This window comes from Mobula hypostoma, chromosome 2 (genome assembly GCF_963921235.1).
Source record: "Mobula hypostoma chromosome 2, sMobHyp1.1, whole genome shotgun sequence".
NCBI classification, from domain to species: domain Eukaryota; kingdom Metazoa; phylum Chordata; class Chondrichthyes; order Myliobatiformes; family Myliobatidae; genus Mobula; species Mobula hypostoma.
In genome coordinates, this window is record NC_086098.1 from 241,089,266 (window position 1) to 241,107,554 (window position 18,289).

Sequence of the window (18,289 nt, forward strand, 5' to 3'; positions counted from 1 at the left end):
TGCAGGATTCCCTAAGGGTTAATTTTCAGGTTGAGTCGGTGGTGAGGAAGGTCAATGCAATGTTGGCATTCATTTCGAGAGGACTGGAACATAAGAGCAAGGATGTGATGCTGAGGCTTTATAAGGCAGCAGAGAGTCCTCACTTGGAGTGTTGTGAGCAATTTTGGGGCCCCTTATCTAAGAAATGTTATGGTGATGTTGGAGAGGATTCAGAGGATGTTCACAAAAATGATTCTGGGAATGAAAGGATTATCGTATCTGGATTGATTGATGGCTCTGGACCTGTACTCGCTGGAATTGATAAGAATGAGGGGGGACCTCATTAAACCCTGTCTCCCCAGTTTTATTCAGTGGAGGCTGGGACCCTTTGTCATATCTGGGCCAGCTTTCTCCCTCCACAAATGCTGCCTGAATTACTAAGGCTTTCCGGCATTTCCTGTTATACAGATTTCTACAAGCTTTTTGTTCGGTTTATTATATAAATTCCAAGCTGTAACAAAAGTTTGAGGTTTCTGCCAAGTTACAGCAATCCTGTAATTTTATCCTCCTCTAAAATTCTGGAATCTGAAACTGAAACTTGTGGTCATTTGATGACGTAAATCGCGCAAAATTGTCCTTTCCAATCCTGCATTTTGATTAAACAGTATCCCAATGTCAAACATAAACACAAGGGATTCTGCAGATGCTGGGAGATTTGTACAACACACAAAATGCTGGCGGAACAGCAGGTCGGGCAGCATCTATGGAGGGGAGTAAATAGTTGCTGTTTTGGGACAAGACTCTTCATCAGGACTGGAAAGGGAGGGGCCAGAAGCCAGAATAAAAAGATGGGGGATGGGGAGGAATACAAGAAGACAGGTGGGACCAGCTGAAGGAGAAGTGATGGGCAGGTGAAGAGAAGAGGTAAGGGGGGAACTTAGAATGGAAAATGGGAAAAGAGAAGAGGAGGAAGGGGGGGGAGTAATTACTGGAAGTTTGTGCTGTCGGGTTGGAGGCTACCCAGAAGGAACAAGTGTTGCTCCTCCAACCTGAGTTTGACCTCAACATGGAAATTTCTCAATCTCAACCCACCGCATTGCTCCAGAACACGAGAGGTTCTGTAGATGGCGGAAGTCCATAACAACAGACACAATGCTGGAGGAACTCAGCAGCCATAAGCAGTCAACATGTCGGGCTGACGACCTTCATCGGCACTGAAGAAGAAAGGTGGGGGAGAAGAAGCCGCAATAAATGGGCTGAGGGGAAGGAGTGAAAACTGGCAGGTGACTGGCGAGGCCCTGTGAGGGGGAATGTGGGTGTGTGGTGTGGTGGGGAGGGTTGAAACCAATTCAGCAAGAACCAAAATGAGGGGAGGCTGAGCGAGCTGGGGCTTTTCTCTTTGGAGCAAATGAGGATGGGAGCGTACAAGATAATGAGAGGCTTAGACAGAGTGGGCACCCGGAGTTTTTCCCTGGATCGAAATGGCTAATACGAAGGGCATAACTTAGGGTGTTTTGGAGGGGGTGGGGGTGTAATGTTGGAGGTGCTCTTTTTTTATATACACAGTGGTGGGTGCATGGAATGCCTTGTCTGGGGTGATGGTAGAGACAGGGATGTTTAGATAGGCCTGTGGCATAATGGAAAGTGGAGGGATGGGTAGGAGGGAAAGGTTAGGTTGATCTTGGACTAGGTTAAAGGGTCAGTACAACATTGGGGGCCAAAGCTCCTTAACTGTGCCATTCTGTTCTATGTAATTCCACTGCAAGCTCTGTGATGGGCTAGTAACCGGGAAATTACCATATTTACAACTGGAAACCAGCTACACGAGTCTCCCACACAAGCATCTATTTACTTAGAAATCCAGTGTGGAGTAGGCCCTCTCAGTGCCTCGATTTAATCTGAACCTAATCACAGGGCAATCTACACCGGCCAATGAACTATCCAATACCTGTTTGGACTGCGGGAAAACCCAGGGAAAGGCCTCACGTTCCACGGGAGGACGTGCAGATGCCTCGCGGAGGACGGAGGGATTGAACACCGCCCTGAGCTGTAATGGCGCCGCACCTAGCGCTACGCTACCGTGGCGCTGTTTTTCAAGGCATAAGCCGTGTAAAGGGAGTTGGTTGGCGAGCTGGGGCTCTGCACGACTGAACCATCTCATACCACCAGTAATTACGCGCTCTTTAATTCGGTGAGTGGCACAGTGGTGAGATGCACTGGTGCAATGAGGCTGTCCTGGTGAAGGGTCTTGGCCCAAAACGTCGGCTCTTTATTCCCCTCCGTAGATGCTGCCTCACCTGCCGAGTTCTCCCAGCGTTTTGTGTGCGTTAGAGACGCCGAGTTAGAGTGTTAGAGACATTGAGTTCCCTCAGCATTTTGTGTGTGTTGCTCTGGATTTTCAGCATCTCCAGAATCTCTTGTGTTTCTCTGCCTTGATCGGAACTGTCTCAAGATTTGAATACAGGATCTCTTGGAGGGGAAGACAGGTTCTATCTCTAAGGAGTTTAGAACCAGGATCAGTATGACAAGGAGTGAAATGAGAGATTTCTTCACTTGGGTTGTGAAATTTTGAAATTCTCTACACTGATTATTACCATTCAAAATGGAGATAAGTGGATTTTTTTTTTGGCCTTTATGGGATTAAGTTATGTGGGGACGACATTCCGTCTGGTTAGCCTCCAATCTGATGGCACGAACATTGCTTTCTCCAACATCCAGTGATCTCCCCCTCCCCCTCCCCTCCCCCATTCTGGCTGTTCTTTTGTCCCCTCACCTGCCTATCACCTCCCTCTGGTGCCCCCGTCCTCCATTCATTCATTCATTACTCTTCTATCAGATCTCTCCTCCAGCCCTGTACCTCTTCCACCTATCACCTCCCAGCTTCCCACTTCACACCCCCCCCAACCTACCTACCTTCCACCTCTCCTCGTCCTACCTATCACCTGCCAGCTTGTACTCCTTCCCCTCAGCCGCCACCTTCTTATTCTGACTTCTGCTCCCTTCCTTTCCAGTCCTGCTGAAGGGGCTTTACCTGAAACATTGACATGTTTATTCATTCCCATAGATGCTGCTTGACCTGCTGAGTTCCTCCAGCATTGTGTGTGTGTGTGTTTTGCTCGGGATTTTCCAGCATCTCCGTTGTTTGTGAGGGTATGGGCGACTCCTCACGTCCACCTGTTCTTCTTTCAGATCTTCTGCTTGCGTCGACACAGGATGCAAAGGCATTTTGAATTGTTTGGTTCCAGAGGGACGTACGTCCCAATGGCGGATCGAAACGATTACCCGCAGTACTTGTCGCACAGCCGGTTCACAGCGCCCTCTACTGATAAGAACATCTATGGACAGGTAAGACCACCTGTGTGAGGGGATCCCAGTTGCTTAGTTGATCACACTCTTGGTAAGGATGAAAATCTGCAAGAAGTGTGCAAAGCTCCTGGCCAAGGAACAAAGAACTGAGAGAGATTGAGAAAGCAGTGTGGCTGTAACTGAATTTCTTTGCACTGAGGAGCTCATTGGAGACTTACACTTCAGCACTTGGACGACATAGTGGTGTGGTTAGTGTCGAGCAGCTGTTGTAAGATAGCGGTGCAATTCCTGCCACTATCAGTAAAAAGTTTGTATGTTCTCCTTTTGACTGCGTGGGTTTCCTGCGGATGTTCCAGTTTGGTGCCACAGTGCAAAGTCGTACGTTTAGGGTGCCTCATAATCCTCGCTGATTTGATGTGATACAGATGATGCATTTCACTGTAACAAATAAAGCTCATCTTTTCAATTGACTTGGAGAGACAGAATAGGCCCTTCGAGCCACGTCACCCAGCAACCCACCAATTTAACCCGAGCCTAATAATAATAAAGCATCCGTTAGTCTTGCGAGACCATGGATCTGCACCTGGAAAGTCTTCACTCTCCAGGGCGCAGGCCTGGGTGAAGTTGTATGGAAGACCGGCAGTTGCCCATGCTGCAAGTCTCCCCTCTCCACGACACCAATGTTGTCCAAGGGAAGGGCATTAGGACCCATACAGCTTGGCACCAGTGTCGTCGCAGAGCAATGTGTGGTTAAGTGCCTTGCTCAAGGACACAACACGCTGCCCTGGCTGGGGGTCGAACTCGCGACCTTCAGATCGCTAGTCGAATGCCTTAACCACTTGGCCAAGTGCCCAACCCAAGCCTAGTCACAGGACAATTTACAACAACCAATTAACCTACTAACCCACAGGTCTTTGGGCCGTGGGAGGAAACCAGGGCACCCGGAGGAAACCCACACAGTCACGGGAAGAAGGTGCACGCTCCCTCGCTCTGAGAGCACAGTGGAGTAGTGGTTAGCATACCGCTGGCCTGCGCCAGCGATCAGGGCTGAATTCCCGCCGCTGTCTGTAAGGTGATTGAATGACCACATGAGATTCCTGCAGGTTTCCTTCCACATTCCATTTGTAGGTTAAACTGGCCAGATGGGTGTAATGGGGGTCAGCAAGACCTGTTACTGTGGTGTACCTCTTTTTTAAAAAAAAAATAAATAAATTGTTTTTGTAGCAGAATTACAGAGGCATATAATTGCCATGAGTTATCAAACTAAGTTTTTAAAGAAATGGTTTCTGGACCATTCAGAAATTGATGGTAGAGGGGAAGAAGCTTAAACAGTTTTCTCTGTATCTCAGTCATATGACAGCATCTTGTGCCAAGTTGTATGACATCATTACGTGCCACGTCATATGGTGTAGGTGGTCATGGTATCATTTCTGTAGGAAAAACTTGCCTAGAACAACCATGGTATCATGACCACGGTAGTTCTAGGCAAGTTTTTCTACAGAAACAGTTTGCCATTGCCTTCTGAGCAGTGTCTTTACAAGATGGGTAACCCCAGCCATTATCAATACTCTTCAGAGATTGTCTGTCTGTTGTCAGGGGCAAGGGACTTAGGAGTCCTTGTGCAGGATTCCCTAGGGGTTGGTTAACTCGCAGGTAGGGTCAGCAGTGAGGAAGGCAAATGCTGTGTTAGCATTCATTTCAAGAGGACGAGAATATAAAAGCAGGGACGTAATGCTGAGGCTTTATAAGGCACTGGGTTAAAGCGGCCAAAGATGAGCTGGCATTGAAGAGGATCCAGAGGAGGTTCATGAGAAGGAGTGTGGAAACAAGGGGTGGTTTGATGGCTCTGTGCCTATACTTGCTGGAGGTTAGAAGAAGGGGGGGAGGGATCTCATTGAAACCTATGGAATATTGAAAGACCTACAGTAGATAGTGGAAGTGGAGAGGATGGGGAAGTCTAGGGCCAGAGGGCACAGCCTCAAAGTGCAATTGATTAGTAAGGGGAGAAGGCAGGAATATGGGGTTGAGAGGGATAATAAATCGGCCATGATGGAATGGCAGAGCAGACTCGATGGGCTGAATATCTCGGGGTCTTATTACGAACTGTAGGTACAAGTATATCGCACTCCTCAGGACTGGAGAAGCTGTTCAGAGGACAATATTGGAGGTATAGGAAAGGTACAGGGGAATGCACAGGGTGTAATGACTTGCCTGACAGTTGTAGGGGTGGAGGCCGGCTAGCTCCTAGTCACCCACCCCAATTTATAAACAGCCCCCTTAAAATTCGGTACGTTGACTTTTGTTACATGTTCAGCAGCATCCCCCGGCCCTTTCTGGAGACCGGGGGTGGGGGGGTGGGGGGGAGGACAACTTTAGCTTAACATGTATTTTGAAAGGTTTGTGTGTCACTGCTCATGTTGGTGCTACAGTAACATGGAAGTTCGCGTGACGCTGTCTGAGCTCGGGGCATCGGAGTTGTGAGTCTCACTGTCTAGGAGGAGTGTGCCCGTTCTCCTCCCACAGGCCAAAGACGTACCGGTTGGTAGGTTAAATGGTCTTTGTAAATTGTCCCGTGATTATGCTGGTGTTAAATTAGTGGGTTGCTGGGCAGGCTGGTGGAGCCTGTTCTGTGCTGTATCTCTAAATGAGTATAGTCCTGTAAGTAAGGTGTTGCTTTGATTTCTCAACCTGGCTTCTGTTTATACAGCAGACTCCTCACCAAGAGCTAACTCCCTGCATTATTTGTGCTATTCCCCATATCTGTTTACAGTCACAGACTCGATAATCTCACTTGGGCACACACGAGGAATTCTGCAGATGCTGGTAATTCAAGCAACACACACCAAAGTTGCTGGTGAACGCAGCAGGCCAGGCAGCATCTCTAGGAAGAGGTGCAGTCGACGTTTCGGGCCGAGACCCGTCCTGACGAAGGGCCTCGGCCCGAAACGTTGACAATCTCACTCTGGGCACGTATAGAGCCACTTTTGTTTGCTTATTGTTACGCAGGATGTCCCTGCCGGGAAGGATTTAGATTGGAGTCTAATTCCATTGTCTGTTGGTGAGACCCCCCCCGGTCTGGTTTCTTAGCCTGAGGGTTGAATTTGGGTTTCTGTCTGAGTTCAGTACGCACAGGAGCAGCAGTCAGCTGTGCTGTTCACTCGAACCTGTCGTTCAGTGAGCGCACAGCTCTAAACTCTGCCTTTTCCTGCCTCATCCACTGTAAGGAGGCTGTATGTTCTTCCCGAGTGCATGCACAGGTTTCCCCCGGGCTCTCAGGTTTCCTCCCACAGTCCACAGCTAGTTGGATACTTCATTGATCCCAAAGGAAATTAGTGTCACAGTCACATTACAACTGCACAGATATACAAATATTAGGAGAAAAGTAAGAAAGAATAAAAAAAAAAAAAATTCCCTCAAACAGTCTAACGGGAGGGAGGTTATCACTTCCCCAGCTATGGGTTGACTCATTATAGAGCCTGGTGTCCGAGGGTAAGAATGACCTCACATAGCGCTCTTTGGAGCAACACAGTTGTCAGCGTTTATTACTGAAAGTGCCCCTCTGTTCAGCTAAGGCGGCATACGGATTGTGAGAAACATTGTCCAGAATTTCCAGGATTTTCCGTAGTGTCCTTTGCCCTTCCACAGCCTCCAGTGTGTCCAGTTTGACTCCTATAACAGAGCCAGCCTTTCTAATCAGTTTATTGAGGCTGTTGGCATCAACCGTATTGATGCCAATGCCCCAGTATGCCACCACATAGCAAACGGTGCTGGGGACAACAGGCTGGTAGAATGTGTGAAGGGGAGGCCTGCATCCTCAGTCTCTTCAGGAAGTCGAGACGACTCTGGTCCTTCTTGGGACACAGCCTCTGTGTTGTTGCTCCACTCAAGTCTGTCATCCATGTACTTGTAGGTCCTCACCGTCAGTAGTAACCGGGAGCAGGGCCAGCTTAGTCTTCCTAAAGTCCATCACCATCTCCCTTGTCTTACTGATGTTGAGCTGCAGATGACTCAGCTTGCATCATTTGACCAAATTCTTCACCAGGGCCTCATTCATCCTCCCATCCTCTCTTTATACACCCAATTATTACTGAGTCATCAGAGAATTTCTACAGGTGCCATGACTCAGTGTTGTGCCTGAAGTCGGAGGTATGCAAGGTAATGCCAATACGGCTCCCCAGTGGGGCCCAGTTCTGCTCATAACCACGTCTGGCACACAGCTCTGAAGTCGCACATTAGGTTAATTACTCATTGTAAATGATCCCGTGATTAGGCTAGGGTTAAATCGGTGGGTTGTTGGGCGGTGTGGCTCAGTGGACTAGAAGGGCCTGTTCCATGCTCGCCACCCTCTTGCAGTTGACACTTCGATGTCTTTCAGCCTTGGGTACAGATCAGTACATTAGCACAGTAGCCAAGCAGTTAGCATAAGACTGACGCCAGAGACCGGGGTTCAATTTGTGCTGCTGTCTGCGTTCTCTCCGTGACTGCACGGTTCTCTGGCGCTCCGTTTTCCTCCCATATTACAAGGACGTACAGGTTAATTGGCTAATTGGACCAGAATGGCCAGTTACTCTAAATTTAGCAAGGCACAAGATCTCCAATCTTCATCTGGGGTCCATAGTTCTGACAATGTAGGGGGGAAGAAATTTTGTCCCATCAGATCTCTGCTGGTCTACAGATCAGTCCAATTCCCTCCTAACTTTTTCCCCCCTGGAGACTACTTTCCCTGCATCCTCATCAACTTTCTCTCACCCGGTCCGGCCCCTCGCCAGAACGCTAGGGGCAACTTGCGGAAGCCAGCCGCAAACTCACAAACCAACCGACACGTCTTTTGCACGTGGGAGAAACCTGGAGCACAGGGGGTCACGGGAGAGTACGTGCACGCGCGCGCACACAACCACACGTACGCGCGCGCGCCTTGGGACTGAAACAAGTTGAAAAGCAGCGGGTCACTGCTGTCAGTGGGTCCGTCCTTATCGTGAGTCATAACGGGCTGCATCCCCGTCTGGCGTGGAGGGCCACTGCACAGGATCAGAAAAAGCCGCAGAAAGTTGTAAACTCTGCCAGCTCCATCATGGGCACTCGCCACCTGGGACATGCCCCCTTCTCACTGCTGCCATCAGGGAGGAGGTACAGGAGCCTGAAGACTCACATACAGCTCCTTCCTCTCCACCATCAGATTTCTGAATGAGCAGTGAAGCCATGAACACTACCTCATATCTTTCCTTTTTTTTTGGCACTTTTTATTTATTCATGTTTTTTAAATGTATTGTTTTTGTTATTTTAATTGCCATGTTCTGCCACAAAAATGTTTCACTACCTATGCTGGTGGTGTTAACCTGATGCTCATTCAGACATATTCCCCTAGTTTGAGGAGCGCCGGGAGTAAACCCACATATTCGCGGGGAGGAACGTTTGAATTCCAAACCCCAAAGCCCCGAGTGGTTAGCGTGCCACTACCTTAGTTGTGCTACACGAGGAAATCTGCAGATGCTGGAGTTTCAAGCAACACACGTAGAAGTTTTATGTGTGTTAGTTGTGTTACTGTCTGTTTCAATGTACATGTGGTAAATAAATTTGAATTCAGGCTCACTCGAGAGATTTTTTGCTGGTTTGGATTAGCTGGCACCTTTTGTGGATAGTCAGGAGGAAACAAGGATAGTATTCAGTATTCTGGGTTGGGATAGGTCCTGTTAAACCGGCTAAGCAGGAAAGGTTTCTGGGAGCTGTTGGAAATTGGTGCCTGGTTTGAAATCGACAGTTTTGATGAGGTTAGAGAGTGAGACTGCAGCCAAGATAAATTTGGAAGAGGTTTGAGTTCTCAGGTTTCATTCTCATGTCACTTTCTGAGTATGCGTTCACAACTCCATATTCAGCCGCAAGCACATGATGAATAATGGTGCTTTCCCTCTTTGTTTCTTGTTCTCCTAGAAACAGGCCCTCTTCCTCCCCCCTTCGCTCCCAATTCCAACCCCCCATCTAACACATGCCAAATGAGTAATCTCCCTAGTCCCATTGATCTGCACCCAGACCATAGCCATCCATCCCCTTCCCATCCATGTAATTATCCAAATTTCTCTTAAATGTTGAAATTGAACCTGTATGTCCTAAACCCAAAGCACTTAACAGTACAAGTGACAACATTCTGATTCAGTCAATTTAAAGTAATTAATTAATTAGCAACCCTTAATGGAGTAGGCCCCTCCAGCCCTCCGAGACATGCCACCCCGGTAACCTCACAACCCTGATTAACTCAACTTGTCATGGGACAATTTACAATGAGCAGTTATCCTCCACAGTACATCTTTCGGGAAAACCCACGGGATGGACGTACAGAGACTCCTTAGAATAGCGCTGGTATTGAACTACGGAGTGCCCTGAGCTGTAGTATTGCGCTAACCGCTTTGTTACCGCGATGCCCGTAACAACCAGCGTGTCTTTGGGATATGGGGAGAATCTGGAGCAACCCTGGGAAACTCACTCAGTTGAGGAGCGGATACACCCTGTGCGCAGACAGCACCGGGCGTCACGATTGTACCCAGTTCTCTGCTACTGTGTCACCATTTTCTTCATAATCATACTCTAGTGATTATTCCTGAGCTTGTAGTCTTCAGAAAAACAGTCACCCTGAGAGAAATTCAAAAATATGTGGTGCAGAGGGACTTGGAGTTCTTGTGCAGGGTTCCCTAAGGGTTAATTTGCAGGTTGAGTCAGTGGTGAGGCAGGCAAATGCAATATTAGCATTCATTTTGAGAGGACTAGAATATAAAAGCAAGGAAGTAACGTTGAGGCTTTATAAAGGCACTGATGAGGCTTCACTCGGAGTATTGTGAGCAGTTTTGGGCCCCGTATCTTAGAAAGGATGTGCTGACGTTGGAGATGGTCCAAAGGAGGTTTACAAGAAAGATCTCTGAATGAAAGGGTTAACATATGAGGAGTGTTTGATGTCTCTGGGCCTGTACTTGCTGGGATTCAGAAAAATGAGGGGGGACTCTCACTGAAACCTATTGAATGTTGAAAGGCCTTGATAGGATGTTTCCTGTGGTGGGGGGAGTCTAAGACCAGAGAGTTGTGAATCTGTGGAATAAGCCCGAGATTGATTGATTCTTGATTGGTCAGGGCATGAAGGGATATGGGGTGAAGGTAGGAGATTGGGGCTGAGAGGGAAATGGATCAGCCTTGATGAAATGGTGGAGACTGGCCCGGGCCAAATGGCCTAATTCTGTTCCTTTATCTTCAAGTCTTATGGACTTGAGATTTAACCTGACAGATTTCACGCAAGATGACAGTAAGCAGGGATCAGTCTTGTGCAGGTGTGCCTGAGTCTCCTCTTGCTACGCCTTACCAGATAGCAACTGGCCTGGAATGCACGTCCTTGATTGACTGGGATTAAATCACTAACTGCATTATCACTATGCATCATCATTATGTGCTGTGTTGTATGACCTGGACGATCATGATCTATTACCCGTGACTGTTCTTGGCAAGTTTTTCCTACAAAAGTGGTTTGCCAATGCCATCTTCTGGGCAATGACTTTACAAGACGGGTGACGCCATCCATTATCAGTAATCTTCAGAGATTGTCTGCCCGGCATCAGTGGTCGCATAACCAGGATTTGTGACGGGCACCGGCTGCTCGTACGACCATCCACCACCTGCCCCCATGGCTTCCTGTGACGCAGATCAGGGGCCGGGCAGCTGATACACCTTGCCTAAGAGTGACCTGCGGACTAGTGGAGGGAAGGAGTGCTGTACACCACCTTTGGTAGAGAAATATCTCCATCCTGAAACCCATTATCACCGTACACATTTTTTATAGTGAATTATTTAGAGTTGTTGGAAGCATTTTTTTTCCCTTTCACTTTCTGACTGTTTCCACGAATGGAAGGGGTGGGTGGTCAGGACAAAGGGTCTCGGCCCGAAACGTCGACTGTACCTCTTCCCAGAGATGCTGCCTGGCCTGCTGCGTTCACCAGCAACTTTAATGTTTGGGGCAGCAATGAAGGTCTTCCATCTGTTTGTCCTTGGCGGTCCGTACGTTCCAGAAACCAGTTTTCGTCTTGGTGGTGTTCAGTGCCCCTTTCACGTCAGTAGCTTCCTGTCTGCTTTCACTACTGTCAGACATGCAAATCCCGGGTGGAGATACGGGAATACTGTCACACTCAGATGTAGAAGGACTCTGTGTTTCTGTAACAGATTTGTTTGGCCAGTCAGGGTTGTTAACCCCCAGGCTGAACCCCCCAAAACCTGGAGGGGGGGGGCTAATGGTGGAGAGGTGCTTTTCTGATGAGAAATCTGCAAAGATCGGTGCCGGATATCGTGTTTGTAATTTAAACGACTAGGACGAGAATTGAGAGGGTGTAATTAGCAAGACTGCAGACAACCTGATTCAGAACTTGCAGAGCAACTGTAGTGCGTCTGTCTCCAAACCAGAAGGCTGCATGCTGGGGTCACAAATGATGTGCTGGATTTTTATTATGGGTGGGAGGGGTATGGCGAGCTATGTTCCAGTGGCATTGGGCAGAATGATAGTGTTCTGAAGGACCTGTTTCTGTGGTGTCACTCTTGGTTCTCTTGCCATCGGGCTCCTGGACTTTGCATGGCTCAGTGGTGAACTGGCTCTGTATCTGAGGCCTGCAGCCAATGGGATCCTGGGCCAATTTCACTCACCTCAGCACTGAACAAGGCGATGTGGACTCACTTTCCGGGACTCTGCAGTTCACCTTCTGAGTATTACTTGTTTACCTTTTTAGCAGAAAGTGCGACTTGTTCTTTTATTTTTCCGCACATTGTCGGTCCTTGTGGAATTTCCCATGAACTACTGTGTTAAAGCTAACGGCATTGTGAAGGAGCCCACGCACCCCTCAGACAAACTCTTCTCCCTCCTGCCATCTGGCAAAAGGCACCGAAGCATTCGGGCTCTCACGACCAGACTGTGCAACAGTTTCTTCCCCCAAGCCATCAGACTCCTCAATACTCAAGAGTCTAGTCTGACATCTACATCTTTCTTTTTCAATCTTTTTATTAGTTTCATAATGATAGACATAACATAGTATTGATACAAAGTTATTGAGATTACATTGTTATAATTAACATTTAAATATAAACCCAGTTGGCACACTGGTAGACTGACATCTACATAATTTATTATTGTAATTTGTCCTCTACTGTGCCTATTGTCTTGTTTATTAATTAGTGCAGCGGTCCCCAACCACCGGGCCACAAAGCATGTGCTACTGGACCACGAGGAAATGATATGATTTGGCGATATGAAACGATATGAGTCAGCTGCACCTTTCCTCGTTCCCTGTCACGCACTGCTGAACTTGAAATAACTTATCGAATCATACCAAACAACACATAAAACCTAGAATAACACTAACACAGTAAAAACAGGAATGATATGACAAATACACAGCCTATATAAAGTAGAAATAATGTACATACAGTGTGGTTTCACCTAACAGAATCGGGAAGATTAAGCCAAAACCGATTTGTAGAAAAAACATCGGCACGTACGCATATGTGCACACAGGTGCCTGTGCAAGGCTTCATGGTCATGGTAGTCTTTCTCGGGGTAAACACAAGTGTCCTGTTTTTGACTGCTACCTTTGTCCCTTATTTGGGAGTGAGAAAGTTGGCAACCCTACTTGAACAATCCCCCCCGCCCCGGCGGCCGGTCCGCGAGAATATTGTCAATATTAAACCGGTCCGCGGTGCAAAAAGGGTTGGGGACCCCCGAATTATTGTACTGCCCTGCACTGTTTTGTGCACTTTATGTAGTCCTGTGCAGGTCTGTAGTCTAGTGTAGTTTTTATGTTGTTTTACGTAGTCTAGTGTAGCCTTGTGCTGTCTCATATAGTCTAGTGCAGTTTTGTGTTGTTTCATGTAGCACCAGGGTCCTGGAGGAACGTTGTTTCATTTTTACTGTGTACTGTACCAGCGGCTTATGGTCGAAATGACAATAAACTTGACTTGTTTTGTGGCAAGAAGATGAATCTCGAGGTGGTAAATGGTATACATACTTAAATTTACTTCGAAGCCTGTGAAAATTGGAGGAATCATAGTCAGCTAATGACGTACACCAGCTGGAAATTTGGGCGCAGCACAGGCAGATGGAATTTACTCCAGAAAAATGTGAAGTCAGGCACTTCAGGAAGTCATGTTCTTGTTGGACGTGTCAAGTAGATGTCAAGAATGTACAGAAAGATCCTGAAAATAATAACACGGGTGGTGAGAGTAGTTGAAAGGGAAACACACACACACACACACACACACACACACACACACACACACACACACACACAAAAAGCTGGAGGAACTCGACAGGTCAGGTAACCTCTATGGAGGGGCATAAACAGTCGACGTTTCATGACGAAGGGTCAGGAAGGATGTGGAAACCATAGAAAGCGTAGAGGAGATTTACAAGGATGTTGCCTGGATTGGGGAGCATACCTTATGAGAATAGGTTGAGTGAACTCGGCCTCTTCTCCCTGGAGTGACGGAGGATGAGAGGTGACCTGATAGAGGTGTAGAAGATGATGAGAGGCATTGATCGGTGGATAGTCAGAGGCTTTTTCCCAGGGCTGGAATGGCTAGCACGAGAGGGCACAGTTTTAAGGTGCTTGGAAGCAGGTACAGAGGAGATGTCAGGGGTAAGTTTTTACGCAGAGAGTGGTGAGTGCGTGGGATGAACTGCCGGCGATGGTGGTGGAGGCGGATAGGGTCTTTTAAGAGACTCCTGGACAGGTATATGGAGCTCAGAAAAAATAGAGGGCTATAGGTAAGCCTAGGTAATTTCTAAGGTAAGTACATGTTTGGCACAGCTTTGTGGGCTGAAGGGCCTGTATTGTGTTGTAGGTTTTCTAAGTTGCTTCGTCTCTGCCCAAAAAGTCAGCTTATTCTAATTTTGCGGATGCAGCTGAGATCCTCGAGAAAGCCCCCTCCCCCCCACCCCCCAAATCTACATCGGGCCTCACCGCTGTAGAGCAGACTGTGTCACCAGCGCTGGATACAGCAGATGACCTCAACAGGTGAAGTGTTGTCTCACTTGGTATCCCGTACGGTTTTTTTTGTACAGGTGACACTAATTGGCTGTAGATCAGATCACAAGAGATGCTGAATGACTGTTCATGTAGAAAACCCGCTTTTGAAATGGCTGATGAGGAATGCTGTGGCAGAGTTGTTCCTCCGTGATGCAAATGGATCATTGTCTCAAGTGCTTCTCCATGGAAACTGCTAATCACGTCAATTCTTTCTAGCTTAGTTACTGTTTTAAGTGTAGTATTGTGTACGGTTCTGGTCACCCCTCTGTTGAAAGGATGTCCAGGTTTTGGAGAAGGTGTAGAAGTGGTTTGTTTACCAGGAAGCTGTCTGGTTTAGAGGGCATGCGCTATCACGAGAGGCTGGGTAAACTTGGGTCGTTTTCTTTGTAGTGCCAAAGGCTGAGTGGAGATCTGATAGGTTTACAGGATTGAGAGCATGGATAGAGTGAACAGGGAGTATTTGTTCCCCAGGGTAGGAATGTCTCATATCAGAGGGCATACGTTGAAGGTGAGAGGGGGTAGGTTTAAAGGGGGGATGTGAGGGGCAAGTTTTTTAATACCCAGAATAGTGGATGCCTGGAATGCACTGCCCGATATGGTAGTAGAGGTAAATACCTTAGAGGCTTTTAAGATGCACATGGATGCAAGGTAGATAGAGGGAAATGGACATGATGTAGGTGGGAGGGGTGTTTTTGATTTGGTTTTAGCCAGTTTGGCACAACATTGTGGGCCGAATGGCCTGTTCCTATACTGTACTCTTCTATTAATCTATTAATATGCGTTGCAAGTGTCGCCACGTTTCTGGGGCCAATGTAGCACGCCAACAACTCACTAACCCTAACCGTACATCTTTTGGGATGTGGAGGAAACCCGCGGGGAGAACTCCTTACAGACAGTGGGTGGGAATCGAGCTCCGGTCGCTGGTGAGAGCTGAGTGTCTGATGGCGACCGAAGGTGAATGAGCCGCCCCCCCCCCCCCGATCGGACGCAAGCCCCTCCCTGTCCACCCCACACACCCCAATTTTGCTGTCACCTAAAGGTTAATATTGCAAGTCCGGTTTGCAGTGCACTATGCTAACATGTTGTTCTCTTTTAGGTGCACAAGAATGGTAAGAAAACATACTCGTACACCAACCATGCCGTGGAGTCTGACAACTTGTGAGCAAACTGGATGCAGAAAGCTGCCTCTGGCTCGTTCCCGAAGTGGGCAGCTATGAAGCTTAATTTTATATCCATTATATTAGCTTTCTATTAAAAAAAACTTTCAAAAATGTCTTTGCAAAAGAATGTTGGATTTGCTCCACTGCCAATTGTAATGTTTGAGATGCCTAGACCATGAATATTATGGATGCTTAATAGTACACATTTTTTAAGTGCGATTTTAGGGGAAGGTTTGGGCTCTGCTGACTGCAAGTGGTGGGCTAGTAAGATCAGAGAGGATATACACTGGGAGGGGAGGGGGGTCAGGAATATTCAAAGTCTGATGCTCCAATACTATGTCCAAAAATACATGTGCATCTACCAGTTGGTGGGGTGGGAGAGCAGGGTCTGTAAGGAGACCAGATGGTCAGATGGACCAGATGGTAGTGGTCAACGATGTATTTTCATCACCCAGGTCCACATGAATTGCAATACCCCACAAGAGGGTGAGGCGTTTTGTATGGGAATGTTCGGGAGCATTGCTAAGGACTTGCTGGGTTTCGTGCAGAGCGCAGTCCTATCTACACGTCTCAGAAAGGGCTTCCAGAATAACTGTTGGATTGTGTTTCTCCAGCAGGAGTGTGAGGGCCACAGATCCCGGACTGATGCCTCATCTCTACCTTTCTCTGTTGGGAATATGACAGCGTAGCTTTTGTCACTTTGTTGTCATTTAAGTCAGTTTTGCGACAAGGGGCCACTTGGTGTGTGGATTCTAAGCAGCAGCATCATCCCACCAACTATCCTGTACCCTTTCAAGCTTTCTGAAGGAGCTGTTGGTGCAACGGTAGTAAGGTTAACATCCAGTCACTGCTTGAAGATATCCAACACCCAGATGTGTTTTTTTTTGACTTTGAGAATTATTCCTGTTCTCCTTTGAGGTTGTGTGCGGAAGCCTTGCAACCAAATGGGGAAGGGCAAAAAGTAAGTCCGCAATGTTATATTGTGTTTAATTTTATCTGTGTATAGTGATTCCATCCACAACATGCCAAGCCACATATGTAAATAGTTAAACAAATGTTCTTTGTGTAAATTACACATTTGCATCGATGTTTGATTTCTCTAGTACCTCCTTCAGCTTCTTTTTGAATAATGTGCCTGTCTCTGTCCTGGCCTCCCTGGATTCCACTGACAGTAAGTTGGTTTGGACTCTTGCAAACAATGGAAAATTGGTTATCCCTGCCCCTGCCTTTTTTTTTTTAAAAACCATTTGAAAGGAATGTTCCCATTGAATGGAAGTATAAGACAAGGTAGCCATTTTGAAAAAGTTCTCCCAATTTTGCTATTTGTAACTGTTCTCGACCAAGGTTGGGAAAATTGGCCAAGAAAACTGAGCAAAAGGAGGAAGTGTGAATTAACCCCGTCTCCCCTGTGAGCCCCTGGGATGCCAGGCGCCAAATTTTAACCACCTTGCTCAATTAAAGCTTTTTATTTGAAGCCTCGAGATTCGTTGAGCTCTGGACCAACTGGAGTTTCTTCTATGGACTACAAAACCAGTTGCATGAAGGAGCTTTTCAAAGGTTGATAGCTAGTAATATCCAATTTTGTGCACTTGCTTGAGACATGTCTTTGTTACTTGTTATTTTTAAACGTACCTGTATAATTTTCATCTCAGCTGTATATATGTAAAGGCTATGATTCTATTAGAATGCTTTTTTAAAAGTATGATTGTGGGATTGTGTAGGTCTAGGGGTAGTTCAAGCTTTGACTACCCTGTGACCACAGCCCAGTGTCTCTTCTGGGATTAAACACTGTCAGGCTATAGTTCTTCATTGGGATAGCTTTGTTTTCCATTGGGGATTATCAATGTCTGATTAAGATGGAGAATATTTTCTAGGGCAGCTGACAATGAAGGAACTATTCTGGAACAAGAAGCTCCCGTGATGTAAAAAAAAATTACTTTTCACATTTTAATTGGAGTTGCACAGATTTTCCAATGCCCACATTAGGCATTTTCAGGTGTGCACTCAATTTTTGAGTTGAATTTTACTCAAAACTACAGTGGCAGGTACAGCAATCCAAGATGGATTTCTCTGAACCAGTGCATGAATGTGCAGGTAAGGCATAAACCCAAGATGTTGAGATTGAATCTGTGGAGAAGGAAGTAGCATTAATTATTTGATTTCAGGGCTGGGATATAAGCTATTATTTTCCTGTTTGAATTCCTCATGTTATTAGTAATCATGAAACCATTGCTGTAATCAGAAACCTATTTATTGCATTGTCCTTGGTATCTCAAATAACGTGATTCGCTGCTAATTATATTTATAAACAGGCTGAATTCAACTCCACTCCTTTTTGAGGACAGCAAAATATTTAAAGCAAGTGCATTGATTTTTTTTTGGGTGTCAAAATCCTTTACATTGCAATATTGGTCTTAAACCATGTGTGTTATAAAAGATTTTTTTTTTGAAAATTGTCAAATGTAGGAGATATTGTGAAATGTGTTATTGATGTAATCTGTAATTGAAAAGGAAATTTAAAAAAATAAAATATTTCGTTTCCTTTGATTATTAATTGGTCCCATGGTCACGGGGAAAAACTCATTTGCTTCAGGTTCAAGATTGTTTAATGTACCCAAGTGAAGTGGAACAGAACAGCTCAGGAACAGATCCTTTGGCCCACAATGTTGTGCCAAACCAGCTAAAAGGTAAATCCAAAAACACCCAAACAGTAAGCCCCCCTACCTACACAATGTCTGTCTAAATCTTAAAAGCTTTTAATGAATTTGCCTCTACCACCATACCAGGCAGTGCACTCCAGGC

General features: G+C 46.5%; 1 protein-coding gene across 1 annotated transcript in view; it reads left to right on the forward strand.

The window, feature by feature from the left end:
* Positions 1-18,034, forward strand: part of LOC134342998 (mucin-2-like) — a 62,242-nt gene extending 44,208 nt beyond the window's left edge. The window contains exons 6-7 of the mRNA XM_063041781.1: positions 3,169-3,324; positions 15,424-18,034. Coding sequence (XP_062897851.1) covers positions 3,169-3,324; positions 15,424-15,489 — 222 coding nt within the window. The 3' untranslated portion in view covers positions 15,490-18,034. The remainder of the gene's footprint in view (positions 1-3,168; positions 3,325-15,423) is intronic.
* The last annotated feature ends 255 nt before the right edge of the window (positions 18,035-18,289 follow it).